The 20,986-nt window shown below is 36.2% G+C and overlaps 1 protein-coding gene across 1 annotated transcript in view; it reads right to left on the bottom strand.

Moving 5' to 3' along the window:
* Window positions 1-2,695: 2,695 nt before the first annotated feature.
* The window catches only part of Vps11 (vacuolar protein sorting 11), an 83,557-nt gene continuing 65,266 nt past the window's right edge, over window positions 2,696-20,986 (bottom strand). Inside the window, exons 15-21 of the mRNA XM_083132193.1 lie at window positions 18,448-18,620; window positions 17,048-17,246; window positions 12,335-12,430; window positions 10,516-10,603; window positions 6,212-6,356; window positions 5,502-5,585; window positions 2,696-4,755 (exon numbers count right to left, since the gene is read on the bottom strand). Of these exons, the coding sequence (XP_082988319.1) occupies window positions 4,295-4,755; window positions 5,502-5,585; window positions 6,212-6,356; window positions 10,516-10,603; window positions 12,335-12,430; window positions 17,048-17,246; window positions 18,448-18,620 (1,246 nt within the window). The 3' untranslated portion in view covers window positions 2,696-4,294. The remainder of the gene's footprint in view (window positions 4,756-5,501; window positions 5,586-6,211; window positions 6,357-10,515; window positions 10,604-12,334; window positions 12,431-17,047; window positions 17,247-18,447; window positions 18,621-20,986) is intronic.

The raw sequence follows: 20,986 nt of genomic DNA, 5'->3' as shown, positions 1-20,986 counted from the left end.
CCAAAGTTAAATAACCATTTAGATACAAGATAGATGCATCCGAAGGGCCATCCAGACTTATATTTTTTACGTATAAAGTAAAAAATCCTATGGTGATGCGAGTTTCCTTTGAGATTTCTTTTACAACAAATGTCTAGAATATTTTCGACGTCCAGTTGGAATATGTGCGCATTGGGGGAGGAAAAGGTGAGAGGATTTGTTTTTCCCTTCCTCCTGTAATTGTTGTGTTTTTAGGGAAGTGTCCTGTAGTGTATAAAATATAGATTAGCGAGTGAAGATTAATCGGATTAGTGCGTTGTTACTTATCACACACACTGTTTTCCAAACGAGGATAAATTAAAAGTTAAGCATCTTGGCCAGTGCCGCAATCACATGGAGGGGGTGGTCATTGCAGACATTTTCTTTTTTTCGATTTCTTGATCACGTTGGCACTACCCATCATAGTAACCGCCGGCTGCCACTGCCTACAAACATCCACGAACCTGATGAAGGAGGCAGTTTGACCTCCAAAACGTTGTCCTAATAAGACTCCCTACTCACTCACATAAGTAGTCAAATTAATTAATACTATTTAACGTATTTATTTTCTTTCATTCCACCATGGTGTTTCTTTCTTCTTTCTTTTCTTGCTTGTCCATCCACATACCTTTTCAGCTGCCTCTACTAATTCTCTTTTAAATTTTGTCCATTCTGTTTCTACTCCTTTGGGTTAATCTGTTGGCACTTTTGTTCGCAATATTTCTTGATATTTCTCTTTTATCATCTTATCCTTCAATATCCACACTATTATCCTTCTCTCTTGTTCCTCTCTTCTATCTTTTATTTTCCATCTCCTATTAGTAGCCTGTGGTGACTAAGTTCTCACTGGGTATTACTTCAATGTTGTTCATTGTCTTCTTTACTTCCTTGTTTGATGTGGTCGTCAACCACATGCCTAAATACATAACTACCAAAGAAGTGTTTTGTTCACTTTGGGTCACGTGTTTACTTTTGTCACTAAAACATACCTACATGTCCTATCCTTCCTCACTAACCAACTTCCGTAAACATCTGAATCTGCTATGTGCTCTACCCTTCTCGCTTTGATATTTTTCATTACCTATTTAGCCCCAAAGCAGCAACTGACGTTAACTTTTTAATATTTCGTGGCTTAGAAGTCCACCAGAACAACACAGCTGAGCTTAGAATGAAGATAAACATAGAACTTCCAACTGCACAAAACAACCCATGTGTAGTATAGTATTGCAATTATACATATTGCACAGTGTTGCAATCTCACAATATATATTGATAATGATGCACTATGCACTAGAGGGTTAAACAAAACTGACATCACTATCTAAACCATTGGTTCGCAAACTTTTTTGTCATTGTACCCTTTAGTCATAACTAAACGTCTAATGTACCGCCACCATAGGTTTTCTTCGAATAGTGGGTTTTGGGAATTTTTTTGGCTGTTTGATTGGTGGGGCATTTTTGATATGTTGGAGACTTGTATCTGCAATGGAGCAAAATAGCATTCGTGTTGTATGTGGAAATATGGTAAACTAATAAACATTATAATCTTCTACATTAGTTAAAATAATAAAAATGTGGAACACATGTATGCGAAGAAGTATATAAAAAACTTTAATTTTCATATATTTTTTTCCAGAATAAGAATAAGTTTGTAAACTGTTAAGCACAATTTTGGAGTTTTTATTGGAAATCCTGAGTTTCTAGTGAGAAGGATGTACCTGCATAGCCTGACGCAGTTTCTTGATGTCTGGTTATGCTCTTGAAACTTTCAAGGGAAAATTTGGCTCCAAATTTAGTATTTATAGATTTTGAACGAGTATTTTATTTCAAAACATGAAACAAAGATAAGTGTGTCAGTGACAAAAGCAGCCTTATTTTCCTGTTGAGTGTTAAAGCTATGAAGTGTGTTCTAAACACCTGCAGCAAAAATGTTGTTGTGTGGAAATTCTCGACATTTCTCTTCCGATCTGATCACGCACCCCCTTCAAGTCTTTCATGTATCCCTGGGGGTACGCGTTTGAGAAACACTGATCTAAACCATTACCTAAGGAATTAAAATACATAGATACATACCAGTCTACTCATAAATTCATCTGAAATCTAAGGGAGGCAACAACTCTGGGTCTTAATATACCTCATCCCAATAAAGATGAGAAACAAACTTGGATCTCTAGAATTAATTTGATTTATTTTGCGCAGGTATTTTAAATTTTGATAAATGTATGCAGCCACACTGGAAGATACTTTAAAATTGGGTAACACTGCTTTGATAATGGGCCAACATTTCATTGTTAATCCTTTCTGACTGTGACAGAGCACACTGAATGCTACGCTCATGATCTTCCTGCCAAAGGTTCAAGGGTTTGAGTCCTAACTCGGACGTTCCTGTTTTCCCTTCATCTAATCAATATTCATCCCATCGTTCCATTTCACCGAAGGGGTACAAAAGCAACATAAAATAGGCAAAACACAATATATGACAAATTTTTCATTTTTTCTTTTGTCGAAACATTGGCATTTTAAGGTGGGAGATTCCTCTCTCATGAATTGTCCAGGAACTGGATAAAAAAATATGGTTATCATCACTTGCTGACTTAAAATGTTTCATTGAAATTTTAAATATGCCACTGAACATGGGAAAAATGATTCATGTATAAATTCAATATTAAACCTTTAATGCATTCATCACATATGCACACAATATATAGAAAATATTTACATACCACTTACTTTTTACATAAATAACTCTTAGAAAAGACAAACACATGCATGGGAAATCATACATTAATTTACATAACTCAATATTCATACACATAAACATATATAACGTTTAGAAAATGGCATTCACTTCACACGGAAATTAAATATATAAACGGAAAGTTATTTCTCTCTATACATTACAAGAATTGCTTTTTAAAGAAATCAGATACCAAAATAATTGAACTTGCAGATTAACATAATTGTGTTTCATAATGAAGACAACAATATCGAGAACCAAGTTTTGTGAACATGATTAACAAGTTAATAAACAATTCCACAGGTAATCCATGAAATATGTGGTGTAGAATTCATTATTTTGTAAATTACAGTGATGTTGCATTGCATTTTAAATATGTACAATTTACACGGACATCATGTAACTATGGTACTCTATGTGAATACATATTTTATTATGACACTGAAAATTCTCTTGCTTAAAAATAGCTTGGTATCTTGTAAGGCAGTAGAACTCTTTTTCATATTTTTTTAAATCTTTGCATATGGTACAAATGGGGATACAAATTTGCAAATTTGTGCAAGTTTACAAATATACATTGGCAATGATTCTCATATTCTTATGCATAGGAGTTTTCACAAAAATTACCTTAAATTTTTCCTGGGTAAAGGCTAAAAATTTAATGATAGCCACAAGCATTATTTATTTCCATTACTGAATTAATTACATGTACAGTCACAGACACTTCTGGGTTGTAACAATTTCATTGACTTTCAAAACGATTACTACACCCAGAAGTGTCCGTGACTACATAACTTCCATATTTCTTTAAGAACATAAGAACCTTTTCGAGCAGGCCTCATCTCCAGGAAAGTATCAAGGCAAGCTCTGGCACCTACCAACCTGTTGGGTAAGAATGAGTCAAGGCAAGGACCTTAACCTTTTCCTGCTCCCCAAAAATGGGCAATAGTTGAGCTGGAGAGTTCACATGAACTAACCGATCTCTAACCAGAGTTAACTAGATCCATATTTCAAATTATTTTTTTTTATAATAATCTTCTCTCTAATGTTTATTTATTTACGTATACTTGTAATGTAAATGAGGAGATTTGTATGGATAAATTACGTTTATCACCATGAAACTGGGGAAATAGGATAATACAGCACAGTGTTCTGCCAATTAAGTCATTTTACATGTGTGCAAATAAATGCACATTTACATGTACATGTAATAATGAGGAAAGAGATGCAAAGGTTCCATTCTAACAGAACAGAACCAAATTAATATTATTTTCTTAACAGAAGTAGCTGAATTGTAGGGGAGCGTTAAAACACTGTAGCCAGGTGGTTGTTCAAAAAAATCAATACTCATCTCTAAGAAAATGCACTTGCCATTATCATTTAATGTTGTAATAATGACTTCCTTCAGATTCTTTCTTTGTAATTAGACACTCTAGATCAGCAACGGTGCAGCAACATGAAAGTAAATATGACATAACTCTTCTTTTCAACACAATATCCATCTCTTGCTGTGGTAATGTACAATAGTTTGCAGTAGCACTATGATGCAAATGGATTTAAGTTTTTATCATAATCATCGTCCTCAGCAAAAGGGTTCTTTGTGGCATCATAGTCCTCATCTTCATCTGCAAATGGGTTCTTCGTTTCATCATAGTCATCTTCAAAAGGATTCTTTGTAGCTGGAGCCGGTTGCTTTCTGTTAGCATCCGGAGATCTGCCCCTCGAAAGAGCTGGCGAATGCTGCAGTCTCTGCACCGTAGGTGAACCCCGAGATGGCATTCTAGCAGTCGGTTCCGCATTTCTTGCATAATTCGAATCCAAGGACGAACTGTATTGTGAAGAGCTTGCAACTTTTGGCGGCATTGGTTGGCCTAGAGTTGCAACACGTGTACCTTCGTCGAGGCGAAGTCTCCCTTCTGCTGCTGGAATTAAACCACCCGTTGGCTTGCTAGTGTCTCGTATCACAGGTCTGCTTTCAATTGGAATGGTAGCTGGCGCAACTGAAAGTACAGAAGGCAATCTATGTTAAGGTAGTGCTTATGCAGATCAATTTGCTGAAAGCTGTAGCTAGAGATTCCTGCACACAAAGCAAAAATAAATTATGTTACCTAACCTACAATTCTTTTTTAATATTTACATGCCATCAACAGTTCACTGACACTGTAAGGTATTCTTAGAAAAATAAATGTATAACTTTGTATAAAATGCCCTTGCTCCTCTACATAAAAATATTATTGCTTATTTATTGAGACAAAATTGTCCTTTGACAAGAGGCTGAAATGCACATCTGGCATTATTACTGCATACAGATAATTGTTAATGGGCTGGTATTTCTAATATTACAATGCTGTAGAAATGGTGCACACCTACTTTAAATATAATAGAACACCAAAACAGAGAATAACTTAATAACTGTTACATGTTCATAATCATTCCATCAAAATGCCAAACAAGTACTTCGTAATTTAGACCATTTTCAATTCCTGAAATAGGTGTGGACTGTATTTACTACCAGATATATACGTAATATTATCATGAACAAATCATACAGAGTAACTGTCTGAAAAGATGGATCGTGCAAAAATGGTTGTACTGCAAGTGAGGCGAGCAGGAACATTTTTAGTTTTCTTTCCAAACTAACACTAATATTAATATAACAGGGTGTCAGTATTTTCACACATGGTATCCCCGAGTTCAACCTTTTCCAAAATTTTCTCTCTTTTCTCACTTATAATCATTCACTAACCTTCTCCCAGCCTCAAGCGAGCTTCTGCACCTCGTCCATAAGACAGAGTCTGACTAGAATCTAGTGGTTTTGGAACTGTAGGCTCTGCAAAATACAAGCAAAGGAAAAAGTAAAGGATATATTTTTAAAAAAAATACTACATTAATTTATTTTTCAAGATTAAATTTTTATTAACATAAAAATATTAACCATCAGTAATTGGACTGAGGAAAGTGTCCTCTGAAGCACAGAAATAGTGCTTTAAAAGAAAATACAGCGAAACCCAGATTTTAAGTTCCCTGGTTATTTTCCTGCATTATACATTCAATCTTAATGGCCCAAACATAGCAAAATGTAAAATTTTCCCGTATTTTAAGTTTCTTCACCTTGGTCTCCTTAAAAAACGTAAAATCGAGGTTCCACTGTAGACTGCTTGCTTGAATGCAAGGAAGAATAATGTATGCAGCAAATTGACAGAAATGAAACTTGTATTTCTTCCCATAGCATTTTGAAACTGCTTGTGTGCTCATGCACCAACATTTATTTCAAACAAGTCAGAGTTGTGTATTGAGGAATTGCACGCTCCAAACAGCACTGAGCACAAAATGCTTTCCTACCCTTTACTAGATGCCATAAACAAGAGGACTAGGAATATCAATCCATTTAAAAAAAGAAAATCATAGCAACTCGATTAAATAACACAAGCATGTAGCAACAACAACAGAACTTACTTGGTTTCTCTTTTGGTGGGGTATCTGTTATTACAGTCAATTTATTGAAAATTCCTCGTCCAAAATAGTCTGCTACCAAGGAGAACCCATCCTCCGCTCTCTCCAGCTGACTATGGAATGTTTCATGTAAATCCCGGCTTTGTTCCTGAAATAAAATATTTTAAATAATAAACCAGTGTTTTGTTCATGTTGTAACATATTACTCATGGATAAGGATAGTATTGAGCTGATAAAAAAATCTTCTTAATAATAATACTTGCTGTAATATTTGACCACTGCTGCACTTTGAAATTAAACTTCATGCGTAACTGCACTTATCACCTCATCATGATAGTTTGTATATGAGTAACGTGTACTTTCCTTATATGCATATCTTTCTTTCTCTCAATTTTGATGGCCATTCTCACCACCTAAAAAGGTAGCAGAAACCGCCAAGATTAATGATAAAAGATTCATGGGTAACGGTATTTGTACAATGGAACCTCGATTTTACATTTTTTGTCAGGGGACCAAGCTGGAAAGTGCAGGAAAATGTAAAATCGAGGAAAATTTTATAACATTTTGTTATGTTGGGACCAGCAAGATTTAATGTACAGGGAGGTTATTGCAGCATGACACCGCAAGAGCGTCGGCCGCTTGCCGGCCCAGTCATGCAACAGGTGCCGGCAAATTGCGTAACAGATAGCCCGTTACACAAACCGCTTGTTTTGTAATGTTTCCACTTTTCACAATTATAGTTACAATTACAACTTAAATAAGCACGTACCTTGCCGCAAGGATGCTGGAAAAGGTGTCCTCTAAAATACAAATATTTCTGGCACTTTATTTCTGCCCATATCGCTTCTGACAGCAATGACTCATCCAACATAAAGGATTCAATTTTTCATTCTTGTCTTGCCTTCGAATAAACAAAACCGTGACTCTTATTTTGCAGATAACACAAGATTAATCCTTTTGAACACTAGAGTCAGTGGCGTGCCCAAGATTTTCGAGGGGGGAGGTTACGTATACATTATTATGCAAAACGAAAGCGCAGATAAACGAATTATTTAACAGTGTCACTTAATTTTAACGTGTGAATATTTTTGAAGTAAAGTAGCGATCATACACTGTGTGCGTTTTTCTTTCTGAGAGCGCCATTTGAAATAAGCACTTTTCCCCTTTTGCTACTATGGGATAAACTGAATATAAAAGGCTATAACTGCTCAACAACTGCATCTTTTTAAGAAATTTAAATTCTAAATGTAAGAATGAACAAAAAGCAACATTTTATGTAAATTCCGACAATTGTGAGTCCAGGGGGAAACGGGGGCCAAATCCCAAAGTTCTATTTTCCCCGTAATTACGCAAAATTTCTGAACGTCGTAATTTCCATATTTTTTTTTTCAAAGTTGCGGCAGGAGCATTACATATCCTCATACAGTAGTCTTTTGTTGTGCTTCCCTCAAAATTTGGTCCATCCAGTGTCTATAGAGCCGACGCTAGAAGCGAAATTCCTCAGATGTCGCAAGAGCGTCAGCGGCTTATCGGAGTAGTGGTAAGCCGCGAGAAGCCTCTCGATACTACGCGAATGCGACAGCTGTCGGCTACCAGTTGTTTAGACGTGTTCACTTCGGTTTGCGTTTATCAGTACTCGTGTTGTTTATACTGTGTTATTGAGTTGGTGTGCTAAAGTGCTAGTGCTTTATCGTGTGTTATTTGTTATTCATTCATTAGTTATGCCGCCAAACAAATATAGTCTTGAACAAAGAGTTTTTATGTACGATACTTACGTGAAAACGAACTCTTGCATAAAAGTAGTCAGGCGATTCGCAAGAAAATTTCCTGGCAATCCTGTTCCGGACAGACATACTGTTTACAACCTCGTTAAAAGATTACGGGAGACAGGATCTCTTGAACCTAAGAAACGTGTTTCCAGACGACGTGTTCTTACGGAAGAAAAGCTAGACGAAATTGGTGAACGACTTGAACATACTCCAAAAAAATCCCTCCGTCGGCTTGCTCAGGAAACAGGCATTTCAAAATCATCAGCACGAAATGCCACTAAATTACTTAGATTAAAACCCTACAAAATTACAGTGGTTCATGAATTGCAACCGCGCGATCACGCGACTAGAGTTCGATTCTGTAACTGGATGCTGGATAATATTGTTGCTGGCAGAGTAAATCCAGAATTAATCATATTTTCAGACGAAGCTTGGTTCGAATTGAATGGCCGAGTTATTTCACAAAACAATCGCTATTGGAGCGCAGAAAAACCTGACCTTGTGCATGAAGTTCCGCTCCATCCTGCAAAAATTGGTGTGTGGTGTGGTTTGAATGTGCACAGAATAATAGGGCCTATTTTTTATGAAGGTACTATCAATGGTGAAAGGTATCGAAGAGACATACTACAACCTTTTTTTGAACAATTAACGGACATTGAATGCCAGCAGTCATTTTTTCAGCAGGACTCTGCTACTGCTCACACTGCTTATGAATCACTTAATTTTATTGCCGAGATTTTTGAGGACAGAATTATCAGTACTGAGTTGTGGCCCTCTCGTAGCCCCGATCTTACTCCTTGTGATTATTATTTATGGGGAACATTAAAAAACAAAGTGTATCAGAATAACCCGCGTACAATAGAGGATTTAAAAGAAAATATAAGAAGAGAAATTGCCAGAATCACACCTGAGGAGCTTATGGATGTTCAGAGGAATTTCATACGCAGATGCCGGAAATGTATTGGTGTTGAAGGAGGTCATTTTCAACATCATTTATAACACAGAAGGTTAGTGATCATCATTATTATTAGTTTTAAATATAATTTTACACTTTCGGTTTGCTTTATGCGCCGCGATGCTGTCTTCCCTTTCTGTCAACCGAGGATAAAGTAGAGATGTCTAAGAAAGATTACATGTCTGAAATAAGGTTGTAATTGTAACTGTAATTGTGAAAAGTGGAAACATTACAAAACAAGCGGTTTCTGTTACGGACTATCTGTTACGCAATTTGGCGGCACCTGATGCATGACAAGGCCGGTAAGCGGCCGACGCTCTCGCGGTGTCTAAGAAAGATTACATGTCAAAAATAAAGTGCCAGAAATATTTGTATTTTAGAGGACACCTTTTCCAGCATCCTTACGACAAGGTACGTGCTTATTTAAGTTGTAATTGTAACTATAATTGTGAAAAGTGGAAACATTACAAAACAAGCGGTTTGTGTAACGGACTATCTGTTACGCAATTTGCCGGCACCTGTTGCATGACTGGGCCGGCAAGCGGCCAACGCTCTTGCGGTGTCATGCTGCAATAACCTCCCTGTATAATGTGGTGAAATGTAAAATCCAGGAACTTAAAATTGAGGATAATTATGACAATGAAGAAGAATGATAATTAGATGAAATTGATGAAGGGACTTATCCACAGGGACAGCAGTGGCCAGGCCAACACTCAAGCTCAGCATTTCCAGTGGTCATTTACTGAGTTAGCTACTCGCATGCTTTGCCACCAATGTGTCTTATGGTATGATTAACATAAGTACATATTACTTAGCTAGTGCCAATGTTTGGTCTAAGTCTTCTTGATGTTTAGAAATTCTAATCAGAATTCTATAGTTTCAAATTACCCTGTCTGCAATGTGGCTGCAAGGGGGGGAATCAATCTGGGGTTCCCTTCATTCCAATACAACATTGATTGCCACTATGCTATCAGGAAGACCACTGTGGATAATGTTTGAATTATGTAACAAATCAATCATCAACATTCAATTGTTTTGTAAAGTTGTTTATGAATAAACATATTGAAAATTGAGCATGTCTAGTTGTTGTTGTTGTTGTGTTTTTCCCCATTTTTTATTTATTTTTTTCTTTTATATAGTGAGTCTGATTCTGTGTCCGACCTCAGGGTAATGTGGCAGAGAAACTCACAACAGTAAGATTAAGTGTTTTGTTAGAATAAATTATTGACCATTTCAGAACTGATTCAACTAGGCAAAAACAATATAAGTGTTTTTCTTTCAAGTCCATTGGGTTTGATGTAACAAATGAGAGATTTGAGAAATATTGCCTTTATATAGTGAGTCACGATGTACTTGCCAGTAAAACCAATACAGTTTCTAAATTAAAATTTTGTATTATTCTTCATAATATTTTCACTTGACATAGAAGTTATGGTAAAGCTCTTACCTGACAAAAATCATGGGCAAAATACCATGTGTTTTGAATTTACTGGTACATGCTGTTTAAATCATATATTACAAAAAAAATCCATTTAGATGCTGAAAATAATTGAATCAAAAAAGAAAATAAAACACTCTCTCACCTGTGATCGTATTATGTCCAAAATTTTCTTATTTTGGGGTAAACAAGCAGGGCACTCATTTTCATTCTCAGCAAAACTTTGGAAACAACTAAAAGTGGGGGAAAATGAAAAATAAAGAATACATTATTATTTGCCAGTGCAATGTACAATTCAGTAAGATACCTTGAAATCAATGTAATATTGTTGAGTAAAGTGGCACATGCAAAATACTTCAAAATGTAAAGAAACATTAATGTGCAAAAGTCAACTGTATTTGTTCTTTACAGTATACTGTTCTTAAAAATTAGAAAACTTTTTTGATATGTGCACATGTAATTCTTAAATAACAACCATTCAACCCCGCTACCATAATTTCGAAGTTATAGGTCAAAAATTTCTATTTAGTTTATTACATGTTGCTTTTCTCTTTAGGTTAAGCATGATGAATGATGATTAGGGATGAATCGATAACACTGTGACCTGATACCATACTGATGCTGATATTCTTACAGAGTATTGTTAGCAATTGTAACAATTAAAAGTTGTTGAAAGCACTGTATTGTATACAGAGTGGGATGCATAAGTTCCATATTTACGCGTGTATAATGCACATGCGTCTAAAATGCGCACCCTGGTTTTTGATGGGGGGGGGGGGAAACAACAATTATATCTTGTATATAATGCACACTACAATTCAGGTTCAAGAAATTACTTTCTTAGTTGTAGATCGTAAAACTCTTGCTATGCCGATCAAAAGCAAATTACATCATAGTTTTTCAATGAGTCACCAACCCATGCCACCTCCCCCCTCTCCCTCCACTGTGTTTAGGATCCCAATGCTTTCACTTCCATAACCACCTTGTTTATTCTGCAGTAGAAGAAAGTGAGATCAAAATTATGTTATAGATTTGCAGCACTCAGGAAGTTATTTTTCTATCATTCCTTGCCTGACAAATGCCGCTGATACACATCCCGTGGGACGGGAGGAGAATGCATGAATTCTGCTAGAACGGTGCAGTGCCGCAAAATGTTCTGTTAGAAATTGAAAAATCATGGGAAATGGTAATTTCACTTTGAGTGTTTTTTTTTTAAATACTAAAGAAATCCAACCTGGTAATTTGCATTCACGCATGTTGTTACACTCAGTGACATAGCGCATGTTGTTATATTCAGTGACATAGTGAAAACATGCATGGTTTCATGTTGGCTGTCTCAATTATTCTGTGCATAATACATACTGCAGTTTTTGGGAACAAAAATTTCGGAAAAAAGTGTGCATTATACATGAGTAAATACGGTATTACAAAGCAAATTGTCTGCCACCAAGTTTATTATTGTATTTGTTTTACACAATAAAAACTTCAAGAATTGAAACAAAAAAAAACAACACATAAGCTGCTGACAATCTTTGCATCACCATATGTTTCAATATACAGGGCTAGCCCCACTACCGCAATCCTTAGTTGAGTTCAAAGAACACATCAGTGCTGCAGTGCAGACCATTGACAGGATTATGCTACAAAATGTATGGAATGAGCTCGAGTATTGTCTGGACGTGTGTCGTTTAACCAAAGGGGCACATATCAAACATTTGTAGAGGGTGTATAAACTTGGTGAGTTTGTGGTTCTTTTCATATATCTTTCATGTGTGTACGTGTAATACTTTTGAAAATATAGCCTTTTTAAAACGAATGAATCATTTATGCTAGCCCTGTATATTTTAAAACTCATGTAATGCAAGAGAAAAATTAATAAAAATAGTCATGTACAATTTGCTTAGCAATACTTGTGTATCCCACTGTACATCAATTTCATTATACATATATCAAATTATACTTACTGCTGATGGTAAGAGTGTTGGCATAAGAAATGTACAGATGGAAGCTCCAACTGGTGATGACAGGCACTGCATCTTGATCCTTGGAATATTATTGTGCTGAAATAAAGAAGTGAGAATTTAATTTTCAAACCACCCAGCATGCAGAGAATAAGAAAATTACTTTAGAAAGCTCATTTAAATAATGGCCTAATTCTAAATTTAGTACAGAATTAATCAAAATTGTGGACCACAGTATTGGCCAGTATTTGTGGAAAATGTGAACAATGACAGGCTGTCTGTGCAATTTCGTAAAAACAAAATTCCATAACTTTTCCAGGTTTTCCAGACCAAGAACCAACATTTTCCAGACTAAAGACATTATGGCAAGAAGGTCACTATATTTTAGATAACACCACACTTAAATAACAATTACAGTATAAATAATACATAATTATGGTAAAATTTAGTAATAATACACTGTATCCATCATAATATATGATATGACATGATTTATTTCATTCCATTGACCATTGTACGTACAGTGGTTGTTTTGCACACATGGTTTGGAACATGTCAGTACATTAGATTACAGTTAATAATTATTTTCAAATAGATACAAGCATATATGTGTATGAATATAGTATACATAACATTTAAAAACAATGATTACATTATAATGAATTTGATTAAGGATTCTTGGAGTTCTCCTTGTAAGTTACAAGGTATGTTTACATTAATTTACATTCACATAATAGATAAAATCAATACATACATATACATGTCCTAGGAGTTCATTCAAGATGTGACAATTTGCAATTTACTGTCAGGTACTCTTTAACTCTTATCCAGGCAACCAGTGTCTATCAGACACTGTTGATTATATTTTTTGTCACATACTTCAAACGATACTTCCTGCGAATGTGATATTTTTTTTACTTTGTTTGTTTCTCTTTTTTTTCTCATTTCACAATATTTGACTTTGTTTGATAAAGTAGGTCAGACGTAAAAAAATATTTTCCATTTCACTTACGTAAACGGGCACAGTGTACAAACAAAAGTTGTAGTATTACTTGAATATGTATTAACAAATGTTTAATAAAAAAAAGTATTTAACAAGACATCACGTAAAAATATTATTAGCGATAAAATAGAAAAAATGAAAAATATATCAGCAAATAAAACAATTTCCTCACACTACCTTCCAGCTTAACATGTTTCATATACTATGCTGCAAAAATTACAACATGCAATTACGATGATGATGATGATGATGAATACAAGAATTATGGACATAACGATGATGATTAGGTTAAATATCATGTTACTCGGTTGTTTCCACATCGATGAAACATAAAAATCTTGCATTAGAAGGGCAAGATCCATTTAAAACAATGCAGTGTCCGACAGACACTGCTGTCCGGACACGTCCGGATAAGGGTTAACAGAATAAAAACAATGATCTAATAGGTATTTTTTCACATGCTTTTTATATGACGTAGCTGATTCTATTGTTTTTAAGTCACTTGGAAGGTTATTGAAACAGTGAACTGAACAGCTATGTACTTTGGTCCTTTCCAAATAATGTGGTGTTGTGTGATGGTATTGTGAGGTTGCTGCCATTCCTCATACGTGGTGCACACCAAAAGTACGTGCCATTTTGTTCTGAAGTCAACATTTCTTCTCTTTTCAGGGAAATAACTATGGCATCGGAGACTTCCATCCTTCGTCTTCAAGCAGTGTCAGTTTTGTGTGCTAGGTGGCAGTAGTTGAGTGACAGTGCCTGAAGGAGTAAGACATGTTTCTGATACTGCCTGGGGAAATGGAATTTCCACTTGAAGAGCAACGGGTAATTGTGAAATTCCTTACCGCAGCTGGACGTTGTGCAGCCAATATTCATCGCCAACTGGAGGCCGTGTGTGGTGATAGTGCTCTTGCAGAAAACACTGTTAGGAAGTGGGTGCGTGAGTTCAAAGATGGACGAACGAGTGTGAAAGACGAGCAGAGGTCTGGACGTTCAAAAACAGCATCAACTGATGCTAACATTGACCGTGTTGAACATTTTATCATGGAAGATAGGCGTGTCATCATGCAGGAGATTTGTGATACCCTGGGGCTAACAATGGGAACAGTAGAACGAATAATCACCAAAGATTTGTGCCTAAAGAAAGTTTCCTCTCGCTGGGTTCCACGATTGCTTAGTGACGCTCAAAGAGATGCTCGCGTTCGATCCAGTGTTGCAAATTTGACACGATTCAGAAGGGAGGGACACAATTTTTTGGACAGTATTGTGACAATGGATGAAACACAAATTCCATTATTCAATCCAGAAACAAAAAGACAGTCGATGCAGTGGAAACACACGGATTCACCACCCCCGAAAAAATTTCGTCAGGTTGCATCAAATGACAAAGTGCTATACGCAATCTTCTGGGATTCCCAGGGAGTGATATTGTCTCATCCAGTTCCCAAAGGTCATACAATTACGGGCTGAGTATTTTCGTAAACTTTTGGCTACAGAATTTTTGCCAAAATTGACTATGAAACGACCACAAATGGCTAATGGCAATTTCATTCTCCACATGGACAATGCACCGCCACATCGTGCTAATGTTGTGACCTCATTCTTGGCTGACCACGGTATTGAACTTCTGACACATCCACCATACTCACCAGATTTAGCCCCAAGTGACTTCTGGTTGTTCCCAAACCTCAAGAATTCTCTTCGTGGATGCCATTTTTGCCAATAGATCATCCCTGGGAAGTGCTGTTTTCCAGTATCTAAAACATACCTCCAAATATGACTATGCTACATGCTACACAAAATGGACTGAGCGATGGCAACTATGTATCAATAAAGAAGGAGAGTTTGTTGAAAAATAAACACAGGTTATTTCATTGTATTTGATTTTTTTTTAAAATTAGAATGAAACGACACGTACTTTTGGTGTACACCTCGTATAATATTCATGTGAGGAGTTGTTACATTTGAAGGAATCATTTAAGTCTGTTTTTACATACATCAGCAGATGAAGTATATACAAGCAAGGTAAGGGTAATATGCCTAAATTTTTAAACAGTTTTCTGCAGGGTGTATTTCTCTTAGCTCCTGCTATTATTCTGACAATTTTCTTTTGCAGCACAAAAATTTTATTACTATTAGTGGCATTTCTCCAGAATATTATACCGTATGCTAATCAAGATTGAAACATGGTGAAATATAGTATTTTCAATGTTTCTATGTTTCATATTGATTTCAGTGTACTAATGGCAAATATAATTTTGCCTAGTTTTGCGGAAATGTGATCTATGTGTGGGTCCCATTTTAAGCTTTCATGAATCCATATATACCAAACATAACCCAAAAATTGTAAGACAAATTGGGACATTTCAATAGCAACATAGGGTAGTATATTTCTCCATGAAAATAGTTCAAAACATGGACTTTTCCTTGAGCATTTAATGTACAATTTCCATTTAACTACCAGTCATATTCATTATATCAAATTGAAGTATGGTTTGTCCAAAAAAAAAAAAAATAATTAAAAATTGTTACTTGTCTTATTTTTCATTGTCCAAAAACCTACTTTTAGTGCACTACTACAAAAAAAAAAACATTGATTTTTCCAGAAATACAGTAAGTTTCCCTAACATTTCCATGATTTCCAGGTTTTCCGGACAGGTAGACACCCTGAATGAATAGTGTGTGCTTACTAATTCGACTAATTACACCACCTTGCATTTTTTTAAAAAAAATCAGTTGATTTCAAATCAATAGGTGATTCTGGAAGTATTTTGAATGCTGATCACGCACATGACATCAATTTTTCCCCATCACGTCAGGATTTTTCACAATTTTACAATCAAAATTTTGATATTTGCCATTCCATTACTCTATTTCAGAATGTAACAAAATAAATTTAAGCCAGGGAACCTTCAGTTGTTTACAAACCAATAGGTTACTCTAGAAGTATTTTGAATGCTGATGACAGATATGACAAATTTCTTCACATCACGACAGGATTTTTCCCTAGATCAGGATTTTTCTCCACATCATTAAGTTCAATCAACCCAGATTGAGTTTTGGACATTTGTGAAGGAAATTTTTATGAGGGATTTCAAAAATGGAACTTACGTAATCAAAGTTTACAATTTTCATGTCAATGTGTCTTGTGAAGACAGGTGGATTAAATGCTTACTATTCTATGTGCATTTATAGTTCAAAATTGGAGGATTTTACCATCATCTAAACAGAGCCATCTATTGAGGAAATGATGGAACTACACATTTTATTGTAAATTTAAGGCAGTTAATATATTGCTATTTTCTGAAAAAATTAGACGTGATGGGTAAAAATGAATTTCATTCATGTTAAGGGAATAAACAACGTGGTTGATAATATAAGACGTACGTGAGTTACTAAAGATATATCCACGAAACTTACTTGTAAATGTTCTATTAATTTGGGTGGCCTCTGCCACCATCCACTTGGGAACTCGATACTCAACAGTAAAGCATCAAGTTCCCAAGTGGATGGTGGCAGAGGCCACCAAAATTAATAGAACATTTACAAGTAAGTTTCGCGGATATATCTTCAGTAACTCGCTTACGTCTTATATGTATTAAAGTTTTGGAATCAGCATGCTGAAATTATTCAGAGACAACAGTGCAAACCCATGCAGGCTGTGTTATCAGAACAGCCCTATAAATCCTAACAAGTGATAAACAAGCACAGACCTGGTCTGAATGGCTTGAATTTGACTCCGTATCTTGTCAGTTTCCTGCCTGTACTTTGTAATAAGCTCCTGCTCCTGCGTAGTGAGCTCACTCTCTGCCTGTAGGACATTCAGTAAGTAGCTTCGCACCTGGCCAAGGGTTGCAGTTGACTCAGATAACGCATCCACCACAAGGAGCGGTGAGAGCAGCTTTTTCTCCTCTGAAAAGATTCATAAAAATCAGATCATTAACATAATTCAGGAAAAAATTGGAATACCATGCCAAACATGTGCACCCCCAAATTTGGGGTCTCAGCTTCAACACAAAGAATCACCTTTCGGTGTTTGTACTCCTGGGCAATAGTTTATGGCAGGAAATCAGTTGAAGGTTGTGAAATTCAACTGCATTTTGTTGGACACAAAAGGCTTGCACCTTCAAGTTCCCGTTTGAAAATTCTGTTACCTTTTTCTATAGTTTGCAAGCTTATTATAAATCCAACTCCATTGCTAATATAATTTCCTTTATTTTCTTTCTTCAATTCTAACATGATCACCTTCGCACGAGAAATGAATGTGAATTAGAAATACTATAATATTATGTAAATATTTCAGAAATGCAGCAGCACGCATAGCACACACCCCTACCAGTGACTCTGATGAAAGGACTCGCAAAGAACACCAATGCTCAGGCCAAGATCCAAACCCAGGACTCTTGGCACTGTGGTGCATTGTGCTAACTACCCCACCACAGAGATCAGCACTTTGCTTATTAAATTAGGTAATTCTTTGGGGATGGGGGAGCGGGTTCGGGACCACTAGGTGCCTTCTGCCTGCTTTCTTCTGTAAATTAGGTATTTATTGCTAGTAGCTGAGGTACAAACTAATAAGAAATAGGGCTTCCCCGATGACGCAGTGGTAGCGTCGCCATCTTGTAATCAAGGGGTCCCGGGTTCGATACTCAGTGGAGGTACATAGTGGTTCGGATCCCACTTCAAACTGTAGGTCCAGTCCTGATTAGCCTTCCTGTGCATAAAGTGGACTTGAAACATAAATAATCAATAATAAGAAACCATTACACACTGACATTTTGTGTATTTTTTCAATAAATAAATATAAATTCCATGTGGAAAGATGTTGAACAAAGGTACTGTCTAACTATTGTTCTGAAAATTAATTTCATTTACTGCTTCTTACTTACCATCTGACCAAATGTAGATATAAGAAGAATACAGTACATTAAACTGCATATCAAGCTCCAATCCACTGTTCTGAAATATATTTTTTTAAAATTGCTTGTACTGAATGGAAATGTGCTGTTCAAGATTTTTAGAAACCTCTAAGTTTGGGGAAAAATCAATACAAACTCAAAAACGTAACTATGAACAAGATACTGTGGAAACTTCGCTCCCTACATTAACATACCTATTACATTCAGTATATGAGACAGCACATCATTTGGTGTATTCATATCCTTTGCACAAGACCACAATGCTTGTATCCACAGATTAGGGTCCTGCTGGCCAAACCTTTTACAACAGGCCAATACAGATTTATAGTCCTGTTGTCTTATATGATAGAGCAAAATCTGTTGGTATCTGTAACAAAGATATTAAAATAAGATTTGAACAATATTCAAAAGAGACTTCTTAAATACCTAATGCTGTAAAGATAACAATAATAAAAATATTATAAGGAAGGGCCAATAGGAATTTTATGTACAGAGAAAGTATTGGCATGATAGTTCCAGAATCATTGTGACACACTGTTCCAATATGATATACAAAGTTTAGAACTCCAATGATATACCTAGAACCATGCATATTTTGCTTTTGACGAAAACACATTGTAATGTCAATTTTTCATGTTTCTGAAAGGTGCGAGGTGCATTTCCCTTCCCTGTTTTTTTCACTAAATGAACTGCAAAATGCGAAATAGACGCTTAAACACAAAATTTTGAGTTCTGAAGTTTGAATTATCCTGTGAGTTATGCACTTCACAGACAATTGATTAATTCTGCTGTAAATATCTGAGAAGCAAAAATGGACCCCTTTATACACGGAAAACTTAATACTCTGGTAACTACATAAATGTGCTATTGGAAGGGTTATGCTTACTTTGTGTAATAAGTGCAGTTGTTAAAACAAATTTAGGATTATATTCACAATTTTAAAACCAAAACGTCATTTTATATACTGCTATGGATCCAATTTTTCACTGCTATAACACAGACATTTCATTTTATTTACCGCTTTTGAAACTGGCATTGACTCTGTTTTTGTACCGAAATTTTGTTTTTTATTTACCAAAAATATGTGACACTAGATATACAAATTTCACTCCTCCATTTTGTTTCATGTCATGGACACCAGCAGATGTGTAGTTTCATTTTTTTCCCCCATTTATTTAGCAGTATTATTCTTTTGGTGCCCATACCAGCACTTTTTTGAGATATGAGAATAAAACCAACATGGCAAGTATTAACAAAAATTATAAATATGTACAAATGTATGATCACATGTGAAGATACAACAGTATGTTCTTGCACCTCCTAAGATTAAGTTGTGTCACTACAGCCCGAATCACATGGAACTGGATTTCCAGTAGGAATGCCCTAGTTGGCGCTGGACTGGCTACCCATGTGCTAGTTTTGGCCTCACACGGCACTTGTTACTGTACCTGTCGATAGACTTTTGTTCCCATAAGACATTGCGCAGAGCAGACAATCTGTAAAGATGGACGAGCAATTTGAAGAATGTTGTAGGAGAATTACTGCTTTGTGCTTTTATTAAAAAATAAAAGTATGGACTAGAGATTGGCTCGATAAAATATGGTAATCAATGTGTACCAAACAAGCTTTTTAATTAACTCTGGTATGCATATTCAAACATGAGATTCGCAGGATTCATTCACAAAAAAATTAAACATTTAATACACTGTAATAATAAGGATTTTCATTTTTGGTTAATCATATTTCTCACATAAACATCTCATCGCTTTGCATAAATTCCTAAATATTCATGAACTGAACACGAATGCACTGTACGTCATCTCTTTGCTTTTCTTTTTATCGAGAAACTAAATAAAAACAGCCACCAACACTCGGAAACTACAGACAAAACCTCTCCTTTGCAAACTCACAGATTATCTTCACATGGCCAAACTTTGCTCTGATTGGCTGTTCCACAGAATCCAGTCGAGGAAAACCAGTAGCAATTAGAACAAAGCCTATTCCCCGTCCGGTCCTCTTTCTCTTTTGTTGCACTGTGCTTTGTTCTTGCTGCGGTGTCTCCCCACTGTGTTTGGGGACTCCCCATGCGCTGCACTGCCAGTGCCGCCATTTCTGCCCCGAACCATGTACGTGTCTGTTGCCTGTCGAGTGTCATGGACCACTTTGCTTGCATTCTCGGTGTGTTTCTTCGTCCTACGTAGTCCTCCCGTGGTTCTGCAACCCCGCACTACTTTTCTCGAGTGCACTGCTTCAGTCATGGTGTTTGTTTCTCGCTGTGCAATTGTTACTTCATGCTTCATTGCTTCTTTTGTCCCTACCATTGTTGATCGCTACCCTTCATTTGTCTTGCGGGACACTCCTATTTTCTTTGTGGAACACCATGCACATGTGTTGCGCAGCGGCCACCTGGTGTTTTTCGGATGGGCGACTTTGGTGTTCCTTTTGACTTCTTTTGTTCCGCCTTTCTATCTTCACTGGTACTGGCTGTACAGCGGTGTGAAGTTCATTTTCACACGTTTTCGGCGTTGTCTAGCTCCTCACGGAGGCATCTCTCGGCAAAGTGGAAGGGGCACTTTCGTCTCTATTTCATGGGAGGTATCTGTGGTTTTCGTTTGTACCCTACCTTTAGAATCACCCTGTATATAAAAGAGGGTAATGGATTGATCAAGTTCCTCATGATTACCTGTCATTTTGATTGGTACACAATCAGATATTGGTAAAATGTGTATCACT

This window comes from Lepisma saccharinum, chromosome 12 (genome assembly GCF_977018435.1).
Source record: "Lepisma saccharinum chromosome 12, izLepSacc3.1, whole genome shotgun sequence".
NCBI lineage: Eukaryota > Metazoa > Arthropoda > Insecta > Zygentoma > Lepismatidae > Lepisma > Lepisma saccharinum.
The sequence above is the reverse complement of the archived record's forward strand: the minus strand, read 5'-3'. Positions and strand labels throughout refer to the sequence as shown.